This window comes from Zonotrichia leucophrys, chromosome 5 (assembly GCF_028769735.1).
Source record: "Zonotrichia leucophrys gambelii isolate GWCS_2022_RI chromosome 5, RI_Zleu_2.0, whole genome shotgun sequence".
Taxonomy (NCBI): Eukaryota; Metazoa; Chordata; class Aves; order Passeriformes; family Passerellidae; genus Zonotrichia; species Zonotrichia leucophrys.
Window position 1 is genome coordinate 48,681,520 of NC_088175.1, and position 17,079 is coordinate 48,698,598.

General features: G+C 55.6%; 2 protein-coding genes across 3 annotated transcripts; one reads left to right on the forward strand and one right to left on the reverse strand.

The window, feature by feature from the left end:
* Positions 1-323: 323 nt before the first annotated feature.
* On the reverse strand, positions 324-4,645 carry TKFC (triokinase and FMN cyclase). Of its 2 annotated transcripts, none has more exons than XM_064715368.1 (18): positions 4,518-4,645; positions 3,839-3,885; positions 3,564-3,753; positions 3,382-3,492; positions 3,117-3,298; positions 2,968-3,046; positions 2,780-2,869; positions 2,633-2,667; positions 2,452-2,536; positions 2,288-2,377; positions 2,088-2,204; positions 1,798-1,917; positions 1,575-1,712; positions 1,220-1,326; positions 1,025-1,128; positions 914-947; positions 733-822; positions 324-652 (listed from the first exon to the last, which is right to left on the reverse strand). In XM_064715368.1, the coding sequence occupies exons 2-18, from the start codon at positions 3,842-3,844 to the stop codon at positions 485-487; spliced, it is 1,746 nt and encodes a 581-aa protein (XP_064571438.1). In that variant the 5' UTR covers positions 3,845-3,885; positions 4,518-4,645; the 3' UTR covers positions 324-484. The 2 variants fall into 2 exon arrangements, with proteins under 2 accessions (XP_064571438.1, XP_064571440.1); XM_064715370.1 differs by having other exon boundaries at positions 3,839-3,938; positions 4,518-4,545.
* Positions 4,646-4,690: 45 nt separating this feature from the next.
* Positions 4,691-16,895, forward strand: DDB1 (damage specific DNA binding protein 1). Its single transcript, XM_064715367.1, has 27 exons — positions 4,691-4,848; positions 5,944-6,092; positions 6,179-6,295; positions 7,148-7,369; positions 8,567-8,681; positions 8,780-8,877; positions 9,559-9,717; positions 10,048-10,131; positions 10,283-10,399; positions 10,726-10,828; positions 10,915-10,990; positions 11,070-11,178; positions 11,385-11,563; positions 11,644-11,807; positions 11,888-11,995; positions 12,196-12,403; positions 12,500-12,595; positions 12,740-12,851; positions 13,300-13,423; positions 13,664-13,828; positions 14,164-14,258; positions 14,382-14,552; positions 15,028-15,137; positions 15,307-15,476; positions 15,586-15,688; positions 15,911-16,034; positions 16,315-16,895. Exons 1-27 carry the CDS (start codon positions 4,788-4,790, stop codon positions 16,396-16,398), a joined length of 3,423 nt encoding a protein of 1,140 aa, XP_064571437.1. The 5' UTR covers positions 4,691-4,787; the 3' UTR covers positions 16,399-16,895.
* The last annotated feature ends 184 nt before the right edge of the window (positions 16,896-17,079 follow it).

The window sequence follows — 17,079 nt, forward strand, 5'->3', positions numbered from 1 at the left end:
TCCCTTCCAAGGGCTTGTCCTTGCTGGTTGCCTGGAGACATGAGACAGCTTCCCGTGGTCACCCCACGGGATTCAGGATCATGCTCTGCCCTGTCCCTGCTTCTCCTTTGCCCCTTTCTCAGACTCGCCCCCAGACCCCGTGCCCAGAGCCATGTGAGCTCTGTGGCTTCCCCTCCACACCCTGGATTTCCTTCCTTCCTCCCCCAGTCACAGGATCCCTGTTCCCATCTCCCTTCCCAGCCTGGAGCAACGGGGGGCACCCCCACACCCCCAGATTCCACCACCCACCCCTCCAGGCTAGCATGGGGCACATGGAGGATTACTGGGGGCCACGTCCTGAGGTTTATTGAGAAACATCCTTGAAGGAGCACGGGGGTTGTTGGGATACACCTCCCTGTCACGTGGGTGGCACAAGTGTTTATTGTGATAACCGTTTTGATGACTACAAGGGGACCCAGGTTTTTAGGGATACACATCCCTGTAATTACTGGGTGCCCAGGGGGTCCCGCATCCCCTGCAGCACCGCCCCCAGCACTGCTGCCACTGCCACAGCCCCGGCATCGGGCTGGTCCAGCCGGGATGAGTGCACGTAGCTGGCTCTGCCCGCCCCAGCCTCCATGTGCCTGGTGGCCTCCGCCGCCGCCTCCGCGCCCTGCCGGGGAAAGCAGGGTGTTCTCCAGGACAATGGCAGGGACTCCCATCCAATTGTCCCACTGTCCCAGCTCTCCATACCTGGACAGCTGCCGCCAGCACTTGGAGTGGGTCAGCACCGGGATTGCGCAGGGAATGCAGAGCCTGTCCGGCTGCAAACAGCGAATCCAGCTGCAAAGGGTGGGAATTAGTCTGGGAGCCTGGGAACTCCCTGGCATCCTCCTGGAAGCTTTCCCAGCTCCTGGGCTCTCCCAGCACTCACCATTGTCCGGTCTCCTGGGGCGGCTCCTCCGTACCTGTGTGGGATGCAGGGAAATTCAGCGGGGATTGGGATTCCCAGGGGGCTCTGGGGTTCCATAGCCCCGGCACTGACCTCTGCATGGCCTCAATCCCGGCGTCCATGGCATCAGCCCACGCCCCGGAATCGCTGCGGCCACGCAGCCTCTGGCTAGCCGCCGTCAGGAAGAGCCCGTAGAGCTTTGGGAATACCATCAATCTCAGCCTGGAACCACGGCCCCATTCCCAGGTGTGTTCCCCCATTCCCATCTCCATTCCCATTTCCACTCACCACTCCGGAGGAGCCTCCCATCTGCGCCAGCACCACATCAGCCAGGGAGGAGAGCAGCAGGGCTGGGGCAGCCGGAGGTGGCCGGGAGCGCATCCATTCCTGGATGGCTGTGGGAATAGAAGGGATAACGGGATGGGGAGTGGCCCTGCAGTCCCCTGTCCCTCGTGGGGACAAGAAGGGACAGTCCTCAATTCCATAGGGAAGCTGCCACTGGATGCAGGATACAATTACAGGAAGGGACACCCCAGGTTTCCTTGGTCCCAGGAAGGGATGTCCTGGGGAACTCCCCACTCCTGGGAGGTGCCATTGGGGCAGCATTCCCCACAATTCCCTGGATAATGGCCCCCACACCCACCTTGGGCTGCCTGGGCGTGGGTGTGGCCGCAGTCCCCGTCACCTGCCCCCCGATCCAGCTCGTTGAGCTTCTCCTTCATATCCAGCAAGGTGCTGCAAACCCGCTGCAGGACCCGCTCCACCCGCGCCGTGCTGAGCCCTGCGGAGAGGAGATGCAGCCTGCACGCTCCCGAGGGAAACTGAGGCACAGAGCGGGGGTGTGACAAGGGATGGGAGCCCTGTACCAGTTCCAGTCTCATCCTCTGCCTTCCTGGGTGGCTCTATCGGTGCTGGCACCTCCTCCTTCCGGGTGGTCGCCGGTCCCACGAGAATGTTGGGCCACGCCATGGCCGTGGTCTTGGCATCTGGAAAAGCCAGAGGCATGTGGTGGCTCAGGATCCCATTGGATCCTCACTGGCACACCCAGCAGCCAGAAATTCCACCCCCAGACATCCCACCGACCTTGTGTCCCATCACCCAGCATGTGGAAACCCCTGTGCCCCAATCCCAGGCCACATTCCCACCGGGAACTCACCGATCAGCCTGAGCAACTCCTCATCCACCAGCATGAGGGTGAGGGAGACTCCGGCCATTTCCATTGCTGTCATGAAGGATCCCACCATGGCCCGGACGATGCGGATCCCTTGGTTCTCTGCAGGATCCAGGATCCAGACAGGGTCATTCCAGAGCAGCCAGAGCCAGGGAATGGGATCCCAAGCTCCCCTCTGCGCTCACCCAGGTAGCGCACAGCAGCTCCGGCCACAATTCCCAGCTCCAGGCAGGACAATCCACCCAGGTTGTTCACAATGAGCACCACAGAGGATCCTGCAGGGCGGGGGCCAGGGTGAGACTGGGATCCAGGGGGTTTGGAGGAGCACAGAGGGTCCTGGGGAGCTCACCAGGCTTCAGGGACAGGTGGGAAGCACTGGATGGATCCGTCATGTGCGTCAGCATCGTCTCCACAGCCTTATCTGCCGGCAGCATCTGGAGGGGACACGAAGGAGGGGAGGAGCAGAGTGGGGAGGTCTGGGAATCAGAGTATTTGGGAATGGGGAGGAAGCAGCAGGATTTCCTCCTCACCTTCATCCTGCGCACTCCAGCCTCGCCGTGGATCCCTACGGAGATGGGGCCGTGTCACATCCCAGCCCTGGTGATGCCTCCCCGGGGGGGCAGGGACACTGGGACCCTCCAGGGACACAAGAGGGACACCAAGGGGCTGCTCCTCACCCAGCCCCAGCTCCATCTCGTCCTCAGCCAGCTGGAAGGAGGGCTTGGATCCTGGGATGCTGCAGGGAGACAGGCTGAGACCCAGGGTACCTGTGCAGGTGGGAATGTTCTGTTAAAACTGGGGGGATTTTTGGGGTTCAGGGGCTGGGTGACACAGGACAGCATTCCCATGGGATAACACAACGCACCCATGACTTTGGCAGCCGCCATCGCCTTCTTCTCAACCTCATCCAAGCTTGCGCCCTCCTCGGCCAGAGCTCCCGCCACCTGTCCCGGGCAGAGCGGGTGAGTGACCCCCCAGAATTCCCCAAATCCCCACAAAGGGTCCCAGCAGAACCTTGTGGATGAGGATGGTGCCACAGATCCCGCGGCGCCCGGCTTTCCCCGGCTTGGTGAAGGCGCAGTCGTCGCCCACCACCACCATCCGCACGTCGGTGCCCTCGGCCCTCGCCTGCTCCAGGGCCATCCCGAAATTCAGCCGGTCCCCGGTGTAGTTCTTCACAATCAGGAGGATCCCGGCTGTAGGATGGATGTGGAGACAATGGGAATGATGCAGCACTGGAGGGAGGAACCCCACAATTCCACCCTGGTGTGTTCCCAACCTGCTCCAGCCTGTGCCACAGCCCGGATGGCCGCCAGGACGCTGCCCACTGATGGGGATGCAAACATGGTTCCGGCCACCACTCCGGTCAGCATTCCCTTCCCCACGTAGCCTGTGCAGAGGGAAGAGGGCTCGGCGCCGTGTCCGTGGGTGGGGGGTACAGGTGGGACAGGGGGGTCTCACCTGCGTGGGCGGGCTCGTGGCCGGAGCCCCCCCCGGACAGCAGGGCCACACGGCCGCGGATGGCCTGCAGGTCATCCCGAAGGACCACCCGGTGTCCCTGCAGCAGCCGGAGCCCGGGATTGCAGGCCACCACTCCGGCCAGTGAGTCATCGGCACAGCCGGACACCGTTGTCACCAGTTTTTTGGGGATCTGTGGGGAAAGTGGGGAGCGGTGGGACGGCAAAAGGAGGAATGCCAGCCCCATAGGAATGCCAACCCCCCTGCTCCGGGCTCACCTCCATGGGAGCGGAGCGCAGCACTCAGAGCCGAAGATGGAATCTGTCTGCAAAGAGGGCAAGGTCCAGCCTGAAGTGGACAGCGGTCCGGAGAGGGGGGCTGGGAAAGGGGCGGGATGGGATGGTGTCTGGGGTGATGGTGATGCTATGGGGAGTGTCTGTCTGGTGGGAATGGGGCTGGCGTTGGAGTCGTCCCCACACAGGGACACCTGCCCAGGCAGGGAGTTCGTTTTGGAATGAGGCGCCAGAATGGAGCCACTCCCCCGGCACCCAGCCAAGCCGCCCTTTTGGAATAAGGCGCCAGCATGGAACAACCCCTAAACAGGCGCCTTTTTGGGGCGAGAGAGGACAGTGACGGCTCCCCCCTCAAAGAGGGACCCCCTTTCGAGGCGGGCAATCAGGATGGGACCCCCGGCCCCCCAAACTGGGACCCCTTTTTTTTGTGATGAGGGACTCCCACCTTCAGGGATCTCCCCTCAGTGCAGGTCCTTAACGGATCCACGCTCCCCCCTCGCAGCGGGGACCCCTACTCCAGGTTTCGGGGGGCACAGAGCTGCAGGGAGGGGGCTGCACCCTCCCACATGGGGCCCTCCCTTCGGGATACGGCGTGGGACCAGGGTGGGATCAGCGCGGGTCCAGCGGGTTTAGGGGAAGACCCCCCGCGCATCCCCCTCCACACCTGCGATCGGCGGGGCCCTTCAACCGCCCTTATCGGCTTCTCCTCGCGGTCCTCCCAGCGGGCTAGAGCGGCACCTCTCGGCTGCTCCTCACGGTCCTCCCAGCGGGCTAGAGCGGCTCCTCTCGTCTGCTCCTCCCAAGTCCTCCCAGCGGGCTAGAGCGGCCCAGTGCGCCCACTTCCCGGAAGTGGCTGCGACGGCGGCGGAGAGGCCGCGCTCTCCGTTCCCCCGGTTTTCCCCGCGCCCCGCCGGGACCTCCCGGTTCCCCCAACATGTCCTACAACTACGTGGTGACGGCGCAGAAGCCGACGGCCGTCAATGGCTGCGTCACCGGTACGGCGGGGCGAGGGGTGACGGGAGCGCCCTGTTTGGGGCGGCGTGGGAGGGCGGTTATGGGGTACCGGGGGCAGGGGGTACGGGGGACACGGGGGGATGGAGGTGCCGGGGGGCACTGGGGGTCCCGGGGCGGTTTTGGGGTACTGGGAAGGGATTGGGAGTACGGGGAGGATTTTGGGGTTCACGGGTGTGTTTTGGAGTACGGGGGGGTTGGGAGTACCGGGGATTTTGTTTACCGGAGGGTTTTGGGGTATCGGAGGGTTTTGGGATACTGGGGGATTTTGGGGTAGAGGAAGGATCAAAATGCTCCTGAAATCCATAATAGGAGTGAGAGAGAGTGGGATTTGGGGAAGCTACGGGAGCCCCAAGAGCCGTGGGAGTGCTGGGCGTGGTGGGAAGAGACCCCAGGAATGAGGATTCCCGAGGAAAGCCAGTGGGAAGAACATTTCTGCCGTAAAACAAGGAGTGCAGGCTGAGGGAAAGCAGATACTGAGAGTGTTTAGCTCTGTGGAAGGAAGTGAAGCAAAGTGAAAATTTTCCAGGATAGAAATCCATTTTAATTTAGGTGAAATGTACATTTTTGAGTTGAGTCTGTGGTTAGAAATTGTAGTTATTCAGCCAGACTGCAAGGCCTAAGCTCAGTGAAGTTACTTCAGCGAGGGACGGAGATAAAGGGGAGGAGACAGAAGATGATAGAGAGACAGGGACTGCTGTGAGAGCCAGTCAGCCTGACCTCGGATTTCTTTCTGATAAAAAGGAACTATTGGTAAAAGTCACACAAAACCCATAAAAATGAATATGTATGAACCTATTGTGAAACTGTATGTATATGTGTTTGAGAGGGGGATAAAAACAGACCTGAAATCCTCAGAGGTACGCATGCCTTTTTTTGAGGAGAGCAATCTCCGCATGTGTCCGGCGCCGTAATAAACACTCCGAGCTTTACAACTTTTATAAAGTTGCGAGGTTTCTTCTTTTCTCCTCAAAACAGAAGCTGCTGGGATTTTGGGATGCTCCAGGGAGGCTGTGTGGAAGTGCAGCCTGGCTCCCCGAGCTGATCCCTCCTCTGGGATTCCTCCCTTGTTTTCCCAGGACACTTCACCTCTGCGGAGGACCTGAACCTGCTGATTGCCAAAAACACCCGGCTGGAGATTTACGTGGTGACGGCCGAGGGGCTGCGGCCCGTCAAGGAAGTGGGGATGTACGGGAAAACGGCCGTCATGGAGCTCTTCCGCCCCAAGGTGGCTGTGGCAGGGCAGGGAGGGAGCTGGGAATTTGGGAATTTCACCCCTGGAATTTGCACTGACTGTGGGTTTTTTCCGGGCAGGGCGAGAGCAAGGATTTGCTGTTCATCCTGACGGCCAAGTACAACGCCTGCATCCTGGAGTACAAGCAGAACGGGGATAGCATCGACATCATCACCCGTGCCCATGGGAACGTGCAGGTGAGGGGGATGCAGCACCTGGCATGGGAATGCCCTTCCCTAGGGGTGGTTTTGCCTCCCTGGTGCAGCAGGGTGTTGGATTTCTGCTGCTCTCTTGGTGGGTCCTTGCTGGCGGCTGGATCTGGGATGGGTCACAGGATGTTTGCAGAGTTAGTCTTGGCCTCTGGAAGGATTAGTGGAATTCTGGGCTGGTTTGGGTTGGAAAAGAGACTTTAAAGCTCATCCAGTTCTCTTCTGTGGGCAAGGAGACCTTGTGCTATCCCTGGTTGCTCCAAGCCCCATCCAGCCTGGCCTGGAACACTTCCAGGGATGGGGCAGCCACAATTTCTCTGGGAAATGCATTCCAGGGTCTCATTACTCTCACAGAGTAGGATTTCTTCCCAGTATCTCATCTAAACCAGCACATGGAATCCTGGAATGGTGTGGGATGGACAGGACTTAGAGCTCATCTTATTCCACCCCTTTCCATGGATACCTTCCACTAGACCAGGATGCTCCAAGTAATTTCCCTATGGATTCAACTATATTTTTGGGAGACCTTGTGGAATAACAAATTAAATTTAAGGAAAATAAAAGCCTAAACTCCTTGTGAGGCCGAATTTTCCCTGGGAAATGAGTCCTGTGGGAATTTGTGGTGAAGCTGTGTGGTGTGGGAGCTCTGCCAGGTGGGGCAGTTGGAAAGGCATCTCCTCCTTAGGCTTGGTGGCTTCCAACTGGAATTCTCAAGCCCGTTGGGAAATGTGCAAGGAGCCATTCCTCACCTGAGGGCTGGCAGCTAAGTCCTGTCCATATTTTCAGGGATATTATCCTGGCACTAATCCCCTTTCCCCTGTCTCTGGAATTCTCCCTCAGGATCGCATCGGGCGGCCCTCGGAGACCGGGATCATCGGGATCATCGATCCCGAGTGCCGGATGATCGGGCTGCGCCTCTACGACGGCCTCTTCAAGGTCATCCCCCTGGACCGGGACAACAAGGAGCTGAAGGCCTTCAACATCCGCCTGGAGGAGCTCCAGGTCATCGATGTGAAATTCCTCTATGGCTGCCAGGCTCCCACCATCTGCTTCGTCTACCAGGTGCCTGCTTATCCATGGATAGCCCAGGTGGAGCCAGGGCTCCCAAGGTTTTCCAAAGGATTTTTGGAGGGCAGAATGAGGGGTGATTCCAGCTCCTCCAGGTCCATATTCCTCCATTCTGCCTTTTTCCAGCTCTGGGTGGGAGGAAGCAGAGCTTTCCCACAGGATTCCAGGGCAGCTCTGCCTTGGGTGGGAATTTTCCTTTTTATACCCCCCAGGAGGAGTTTAGGGATCTTTCCAGCAAGATCCACAACCAGTTGTTTCCCAGAGTGAGACTTGAGCCTTTCCTTAAAAAACAAGGCAGTGGCTTGCTTGCGATTCCAGGTGTGTAAAGAGGATTCATAACCTCTCCCATCACCTGGTTCTTTATGGAAGGAGCATTCCCAGTGTTCTCTGGATGCCTTTTTGATCCCAAGAGCCTTTGCTGTTCTGACTGAGCAAAGGATTAACTTTCCTGTGTTAAATTCCCAGCTATCCCAAGCTTAGCTGGAATCCCATGCCAGCAGTGGCTCCATTATTCCTTGTTTGGGCACTGCTGGATCCCCCCAAAACTTCCTGAAGGGAGGAAGCCACTTTGTCACCACATACTTGGAGTTTGGGGGAACAGTTGGAAAAGTGCTTTTCCAGTTTCAAGGATTCCACAATCCATGTCAAAACAACTTGAACCCTTGGAGCAGGAGTAGGATGTCTGTTCTGACTCATAAACCTCTGGATTGTTTCAATCCTTGCCTATGGAGAGGAGAAAGTTTCCAAGTTGTTTCCATAATTCCTTCTCCATTTATTACCCATTATCCCAGGACTTGGTCTGAATAGGATAGCAGCAGCTGGGATGATTTTTGGGAAGTCCTGAACTACAAGGAAAAAAGATAAAAACTCCTGAATTCCAGCAAGAGCTGGAGGAGGGGGTGATACTCCATTATGCCAGTTGTTCCCAGGTTGTCAGAGGAACACAAATTCCAGAATATCAGTTCCCATATCATTGTAAAACAATGGAAAAATCCCTGAGCTTTTCCAGCTCAGGGATTTCCTCAGGGTGTAATTATCTATGGAAAAATTTGGGAGAATGGTGGCATGTGGATGTGGGGGAGGATGAGGAGGTGAGAAACCTCAGAAGCTTCCTGGAATGGGTGTTTTTGCAGGAGCTGAGGTGGAATCTCCTCACTTCTGGAATCTCACCCACTTTTGCTTCTCTCCCAGGACCCCCAGGGCCGCCACGTGAAGACATACGAGGTGTCCCTGCGGGAGAAGGAATTCAACAAAGGCCCTTGGAAGCAGGAAAACGTGGAGGCCGAAGCCTCCATGGTCATTGCAGGTTGGGCCTTGTTTGTGAAAGATCTTCCCATGTTGTTCCAGGCTGGATGGCTCCTTTTTTCCAGGCAGGCTGTCTCATGCTTGTTGTGTGTCCCGCAGTGCCAGAGCCCTTCGGAGGCGCCATTATCATCGGGCAGGAATCCATCACCTACCACAATGGGGATAAATATCTGGCTATTGCTCCTCCCATCATCAAGGTGAGGGGATCCAGGACTGCACCCCAAAAAATCCCTCCTTTCCCAGGCCTTCCAGACAGGAATTCAAATCCCTCTTGTCCCAGGTGTGGTCTAACAGTGCCACTTACTTGGGACTCGCAGAGGTTTGGCTTCCTGGTCACTGTTTTTGGGGGCTGAGGGACATCCATGATCCCTGTGTGCCTCCTCTTTCTGTAGAGCTCTTGGAATTTTGTTTGGGCCCCAGGGACTGGGATTAATTAGGAATTAGTGCATGGTCTGGGCACAGTTCCAGGGCAGAGCCTGGTTTCATTTCAGGCAGTGGAAAACATGGATGAGCCCCCTGGAGACTTGTTCAGAGGAGAAAAGGCTTAAAGATTTTGGGACAGCAATTGGACTTGTGGGTTTTGTGGGAATAACAGGCCACTTCCCACATTTAATAGGAGGAGGAAGCACCAATGGCAAGGCCGAGGTGCTGTTCCAAGCTGAAAGAAGGCTGAAAGTCCTTTTAAGATGGAAATAAGCACAAGCTAAATATCTTGGGGGAAGAAACAGGAATATTGGTGCCTGAAGGTCTCAGTCTGCTCCTGGAGCTCTGGAATGGGTGGGATACTGGAGCTGGGAGCACATCACCTGCACAGAACTTTTGGGGACTGGTTTGGGGCTGTTCCAGAGGAATCCTAGATTTCCCTGCTTTCCCTGTAGCAAAGCACCATCGTGTGCCACAACCGCGTGGATCCCAACGGATCGCGGTATTTGCTGGGAGACATGGAAGGCAGGCTCTTCATGCTGCTCCTGGAGAAGGAGGAGCAGATGGATGGCACTGTCACCTTGAAGGATCTGCGTGTGGAGCTGCTGGGAGAGGTAGGAATCACCTGGGCCATCCCCTGGCACTTGCCTGGGATTCTCCCAAGTCTGGAAAGGCTCCTTTCAGGAATGAGTGGGAATTTTGGGTGCCTCACATTTGTCACAGCCCTGAACTGTTGGGAAGATTCCCTGTGGGCACTTAAACTTATATTCTTCCCATTTTTTTTCCTGGTACTTGTACTGGGAGGAGCTTGGACTCTGTGGGATTTATGAAGGGATTAAGTCCCCTTACCTTGCCCAGGGATTTTCTGTTGGATAACAGCTTAGTGTGTGTGCCAGGACTTTTCCATGTCATTGGTGGGTCACCTGCCTCTTCCCATTTCCCAGACATCCATTGCAGAGTGCCTGACCTACCTGGATAATGGAGTGGTGTTTGTTGGCTCCAGGCTTGGAGATTCCCAGCTTGTGAAGGTACGTGGCAGCTCCTGGCTGTGGGTTCCCACAGAACTCGATTTCCATCCCAACCTGGAGATCTGGATACATTTTCCTCTCTTCTCCTTGCCCACCCTTTCCCTGTCCTGCTTCTTGAAAGACGGAAATTGATTCCAGTATTTATTCCCAGCTCAACGTGGACAGCAACGAGCAGGGATCCTACGTGGTGGCCATGGAGACCTTCACCAACCTCGGGCCCATCGTGGACATGTGCGTGGTGGATCTGGAGAGGCAGGGCCAAGGCCAGGTAACATTCCTGCTTTTCCTTCCTCACTGCTGGGAATTTTTGGCTGAGTGTATCCATAAAATCATAGGATCCCAGAATTTGGGTTGGAGGGGACCTTAAGGATCCTCTCATTCCATGGGCAGGGACACCTTCCACTTGCCCAGGTTGCTCTAAGCCCTGTCCAGCCTGGCCTTGGTGAATATTTGAGGTCCCTTCCAACCCAAACCATGCCAGGATTCCATGATTTGAGAATGGCTTCCCCATTTCCATGAGAAATGGGACCTCCCAGAAAAGAGTGGGAGAGCTTCCCAGCCACAGCTGGTAAAGTCCATCTGCTTTTCCTCCAGCTGGTCACCTGCTCCGGGGCCTTCAAAGAGGGATCGCTGCGGATCATCCGGAACGGCATCGGGATCCATGAGCACGCCAGCATCGACCTGCCGGGAATTAAAGGTGTGGGAGGTGTTCCACAGCCTCAGGGGGGGCACAGATGAGGTTGAGATGTGGAATTGTGAGCAACTGTGGCCTCCTTGTTGCAGGATTGTGGCCACTGAGGTCGGATCCACACCGGGAGACGGACAACACCTTGGTGCTGTCATTTGTTGGCCAGACCAGGTAAAGGTGGAATGAGCTTATCCAGGCTCTCAGTCCCATGTTGGAGCAGGAATTAATGGGAATTCCCCTCCCTGCTCAGGGTTCTGATGTTGAACGGAGAGGAGGTGGAAGAGACAGAGCTCACAGGATTTGTGGATGACCAGCAGACCTTCTTCTGTGGCAACGTGGCGCATCAGCAGCTGATCCAGGTAAATCCAGCATGAGGAAAACATGAATATGGCTCTCCTGGTGGACATATGCAGGGCAGAAGTTGGAGTGCTTCCCTGAGCTGATGGGATCAGCAAACAGGATCCTGGGCTCATGTTTCTAAGGGATATGGAAAGAGGGAGGTTCTTGCTGTGCCACCCACCTTGGAAACACTGTTTTCCATGAGTTTTCCTGTCTCTCTTCCCAGATCACGTCTGCCTCGGTGCGACTGGTCAGCCAGGAGCCCAAATCCCTGGTGAGCGAGTGGAAAGAGCCCAATGGGAAGAACATCAGCGTTGCTTCCTGCAACAGCAACCAGGTGGTGGTGGCCGTGGGAAGAGCCTTGTACTACCTGGAGATCCGGCCCCAGGAGCTCCGGCAGATCAGGTGAGCCCACGTCCTCAGGGCTCTTGGGATGCTGGGATTTGGGATCCAGGCAGACACCTGTCCTCTCTCCTTCCTCCCAGCTGCACGGAGATGGAGCACGAGGTGGCCTGCCTGGACATCACCCCCCTGGGAGACTCCAACGGGATGTCCCCGCTCTGTGCCATCGGGCTCTGGACCGACATCTCTGCCCGCATCCTGAAGCTGCCGTCCTTCGAGCTGCTGCACAAGGAGATGCTGGGAGGAGGTAGGAGCCTCCCAAGGGTGGCAGGGGTCACTGTCCATGTCCTGAGTGACCTCATCCATCCCTTTGCCTGCTTCCCACAGAGATTATCCCTCGCTCCATCCTGATGACGACCTTCGAGAGCAGCCACTACCTCCTGTGTGCCCTGGGGGACGGAGCTCTCTTCTACTTCGGCCTCAGCCTTGAGACAGGTGACCTTTTCCCTTCCTTTCCAGTTTTTTGGGAAAGATCCTCCTTGTTTTCTCAGCCTTATGCTCAGGTGCGACTGGCTGTGGGCTGGAGGATTTCTCCAGCACACTGGAGGAAGGAGATGGATTCTTAAATCTGGGCTTACCCACAATCCTTTTTTCCCTGAGGTGTTGTGGCATATCCCTTTTCCCTTTGAATCCAGGCTTGCTGAGTGACAGGAAGAAGGTGACCCTGGGCACGCAGCCCACGGTGCTGAGGACATTCCGCTCCCTGTCCACCACCAACGTGTTCGCCTGCTCCGACCGCCCCACCGTCATCTACAGCAGCAACCACAAGCTGGTCTTCTCCAACGTCAACCTCAAGGAGGTCAACTACATGTGCCCCCTCAATTCCGACGGATATCCCGACAGGTGAGCCCGCCACGAGTCCCTGGTCCTAAGGGATATGGGGGAGAGGGAGGTTCTTGCTGTCTCACCCAGTTTTCCATGATTTTTTTTCCCCACAAGTTTGGCCCTGGCCAACAACAGCACCCTGACCATTGGCACCATTGATGAGATCCAGAAGCTGCACATCCGCACTGTTCCCCTCTATGAGTCACCCAGGTGAGGATTCCTGGGATCAGGGTGCTCTGCTGCACAGGACAAAGGTTGGGGTGATGTTGCAAATAGACAGCTCTTGTTGCTTCCAGAGCTCTTGGAATGGCCTTTCCTAGCTCTCCCATCCACATGGCTCTGTTTATCCCACAGGAAAATCTGCTACCAGGAGGTATCCCAGTGCTTCGGGGTGCTCTCCAGCCGGATCGAGGTGCAGGATGCCAGTGGGGGCACCACAGCACTCAGACCCAGTGCCAGCACCCAGGTGAGATCCCAGGCTGGGTCATCCCTATGCTGTGGGGATCAGAATTCCTGATCCAGGTTTTCCTTGGTGGTCGTCTTTTCCAAAGCTGTGAGTCCACTCCTGTTCCTCAGCTGGGGAGGAATAGAATGGTGGGATCTCTCTGAGGCGGTGGCACAGCCACTGTTCCACCTGATCCCCTTTATTTTTGGGTGCTGCTCCTTCCATATCCCAAACAGGCTTCTGTGTGGTCTCCAAACTTTTCCTTTTCCCAAGGATCCAGCTCTGGAAACCAGCTCTTTGTAAACTCAGATTAACACCATCACTCAGCCCTGCAGGAGCAGGGAATGTGTCACTTTACTCATTCCTTGCTCCACCTGTTCTCCCATCCCTTTCCCCACTCACTGGCTTCCTGAGGCTGTGTGGATATCCCAAGTAGCACCAGGATGTGATGGATTTTCCTGTTTCCCAGGCCTTGTCCAGCAGTGTGAGCACCAGCAAGCTGTTTTCCAGCAGCACAGCTCCACACGAGACATCCTTCGGAGAGGAGGTGGAAGTGCACAACCTGCTCATCATAGACCAGCACACCTTTGAAGGTACCTGTCCCATCCCAAAATCCAGCTTTTCCCATCCTGGAGAAGCCATGGGGAGCTTCAGCCAAAGCATTTTCCTGTAGGAACATCAGCCATAAGGTTTAGGGAATACCAATTTTTGATGGCACAAGGTGGTGGGGAATAGGGCAGGGAATCTCCAGGATGTGTCTTAAGTTTTCAGTTTAAGGATTTTGGGATCCCAGTTGTTCCTACATTTCCTGCTTTTTTTTTTTTTTCCCCCAGTGCTCCATGCTCACCAATTCCTGCAAAATGAGTACGCCCTCAGCCTGGTCTCCTGCAAGCTGGGAAAGGATCCCAACACCTACTTCATTGTGGGCACTGCCATGGTGTATCCCGAGGAAGCGGAGCCCAAGCAGGGCCGGATCGTCGTCTTCCACTACTCCGATGGTAAGAACAAGGTGTTCTCACCTGGAAAAATCCAGCTTTTTCTGGTGGGAGATCAGGGATGAGCTCCTCAAGCCCCAGAGGTCACAGGAGCAGGCAGTTTTTCCCAAGGAATCTGTTGTTGGGATCTGTAGGTGCTGTGTTCCCTTTCTCCCTGTCTCCTAGAGATGCCTGAGAATCCCTCACCAGCCCTGGATTCTGGGATTTGCTTTCCATGTCACTTGTCCCCCTCAGAGACAGGTTTTTTTAGGAAACAAAATTCAGGCCAGCTGGGCTGAACCCCCTTGACTTCCCACTCTTTGGATAAACAACCCAAGTAATGCCTGGCTTTATTCCAGGGAAGCTGCAGAGCCTAGCTGAGAAGGAGGTCAAGGGAGCTGTGTATTCCATGGTGGAATTCAATGGGAAGCTGTTAGCCAGCATCAACAGCACGGTAAGCAAGGCCCTGACATTATTTTGGGAGCATGCTTGTGGGTCTGGATGTCAGCCAGGTGTCTGTTGAGGAACATATCCCAGCTCCCATATGGAGAATCCTGATCTGTGTCCCATCCCACAGGTGCGCCTGTACGAGTGGACAGCGGAGAAGGAATTGCGCACGGAGTGCAACCACTACAACAACATCATGGCCCTGTACCTGAAAACCAAGGGGGATTTCATCCTGGTGGGAGACCTCATGCGCTCCGTGCTGCTCCTGGCCTACAAACCCATGGAAGGGAATTTCGAGGAGGTAAGGAAGCGGTGCCAGGAATCAATTCTGACAGATCTGGGCACAGGGAATGGTGTTGGAGGGGATAAAAGGAGGAGTTTGGCTTGACTGGATAAGGTTTGACATGGATGCCTGTGGTTTCTGGAGGGATGGATCCCTCAGTTTCCAGGGAACTGGCTGTGGGAAGAGCAGCTGGTGCCTGGTGGGTGGGAGGTGCCATCTGGGATGCCTGGTGTCCACTTGGAATGGGGGTTTAAATTGCTGGAGTGGCTTTGGCACAGGCTGCTCCACACTTTCCCTGGATGTTATCCAAGTGCCACTTGGACTAGGACCATCTATCTCCAGGAGTGCCTTTCCTGCTCTGCTGCTTCCTGGAGCAGAGAGGGACATGCTGGATCCTGCCTTGCTCCTGAATATTGGTGTTGGGTGGGATGAGGATGCAGGATCCCAGGCCAGGCCACCTGGACACAGCATGTCCCCTCTTGGCCCCTTCCAGATTGCCCGGGATTTCAATCCAAACTGGATGAGTGCCGTGGAGATCCTGGATGATGATAATTTCTTGGGAGCGGAGAACGCTTTCAATCTGTTTGTGTGCCAGAAGGACAGGTAAACTGGATGGGATGGGGATGGGATGGGGATGGGATGTGACAGCACACACTGGGAGGGATGGATTATGGGATCTTCAGGAAAACTGGAGGAGCATTCCCAGCTTTTGGGAGCAAGGGAAAGTTTTGGAGTGCCCCCACCCGGGACTGAGCGGTGTTTGGGATTCCAGCGCGGCCACGACGGACGAGGAGCGGCAGCACCTGCAGGAAGTGGGATTATCCCACCTGGGAGAGTTCGTCAATGTCTTCTGCCACGGATCCCTGGTCATGCAGAACTTGGGAGAGACTTCCACGCCCACCCAGGGGTCCGTGCTCTTTGGCACTGTCAATGGAATGATTGGTAAGGAGCAGGGGCTGAGGATTCCCTGCAGAATCCTGGAATGGTTTGGGTTGGGAAGCTCATCCAGCTCCACACCTGCCACATTCCCGTGACCGTTATTCCCGTGCAGGCCTGGTGACATCCCTGTCGGAAAGCTGGTACAACCTGCTCCTGGACATGCAGAACAGGCTCAACAAAGTCATCAAGAGCGTGGGGAAGATTGAGCATTCCTTATATCCTTTAGCATTCCAGCCAGGAGCTTGTGCTGGGTGGAGTTTACCAGCTGGAGAGGGTGGGAGCGGGTTTGCCATGGCCCTGAGCAATCATGGAATTAAAAATGGGAAATCTCTCTGAGACCACAGAGTCCAACCATTAACCCAGCACTGCCATCCCACCATTAACCATGTCCAGGGCTGGTGTTATTCCCTGTGGATTTGGCTCCTTGACAGCAGCACCTGGAGATCGTTCCACACTGAACGGAAGACGGAACCAGCCACAGGATTCATCGATGGAGACTTGATCGAGAGTTTCCTGGACATCAGCAGGCCCAAGATGCAGGAAGTGGTGGCAAACCTGCAGGTGAGCTTGGGAATGTGGATCCTTCAAGGGCCTTGCTCAGGAATCCAGGCTCAGTAAATCATGGAATTGTAGTTATGGAATGGTTTGGGTTGGAAGGACTTAAAGACACTTCCCACTAGGCCATGTTGATCCAAGTCTTGTCCAGCCTGGCCTGGAACACTTCTAGAGATGGGGAAGCCACAGTCTCTCTGGGAAATGCTAAATCCACACCTTCCTGAATGATCTGGGAATGTTTTTTGGCACCTGCCAACGTCTCCAATGCCTTTTCCTCCCTGTGCAGATCGACGATGGAAGCGGGATGAAGAGGGAAGCCACCGTGGATGACCTGATCAAGATCGTGGAGGAGCTGACCCGGATCCATTAGCAGGACTCGGGATTGTTCCCTGCCCCTGCCCTCCACATGGAGCAAGGGAATCCTTCCCCAGCTGTGCCCAGCACTGGCAGCAGCGGCCAGAGGGGGACGGAATCTTGCAGGGGAAGCGGCTTGTTAGGAATTTGGGGAGGTGTCAGTCATCTCCTGCTGGGATTTATGGATTCTGCAGAATTGGCTGGACCCAGAACTGTCCCTTTCCTTGGGTGATCCACTGGGATCTGATGCCCTCACCTCGATTCCCTTTTCCCTGATGTCCTTAGATATTTTATTACTTTTTTTTGGCTTTTGGTTTTGCTTTTGATCCTGGATTTTTTTTGATTCCTTGTGGTTTTTTGGAAGAGGAATCAAAGCTGGAGGAGCAGCCGAGGCTGGAGCCGAGTGGGATAACTCTCCATGGGACCCATGCCTTGCTCAGGGAGGGAAGTTCTGGGAAGTTTAAGCTGTTGCTGATTTCGGAGTTTTACCAAATAAAGTAGTCCAAGAGGAAAGATCTGTGTCCTAAGGAATGATGATATCTGTGTCCTCGGCTCTGGGATATTGGGGACACCTGTTTTCCAGGTCCATTTTTCTGGCTTTTCTTGGATTTGTAGGAAATTTTAGTTCCTTGTCTGGTTGCCAGTGGCACTGTGAGTACCTTGAGAGGCAGATTGTAATGGAATTTTTTTGGAAATC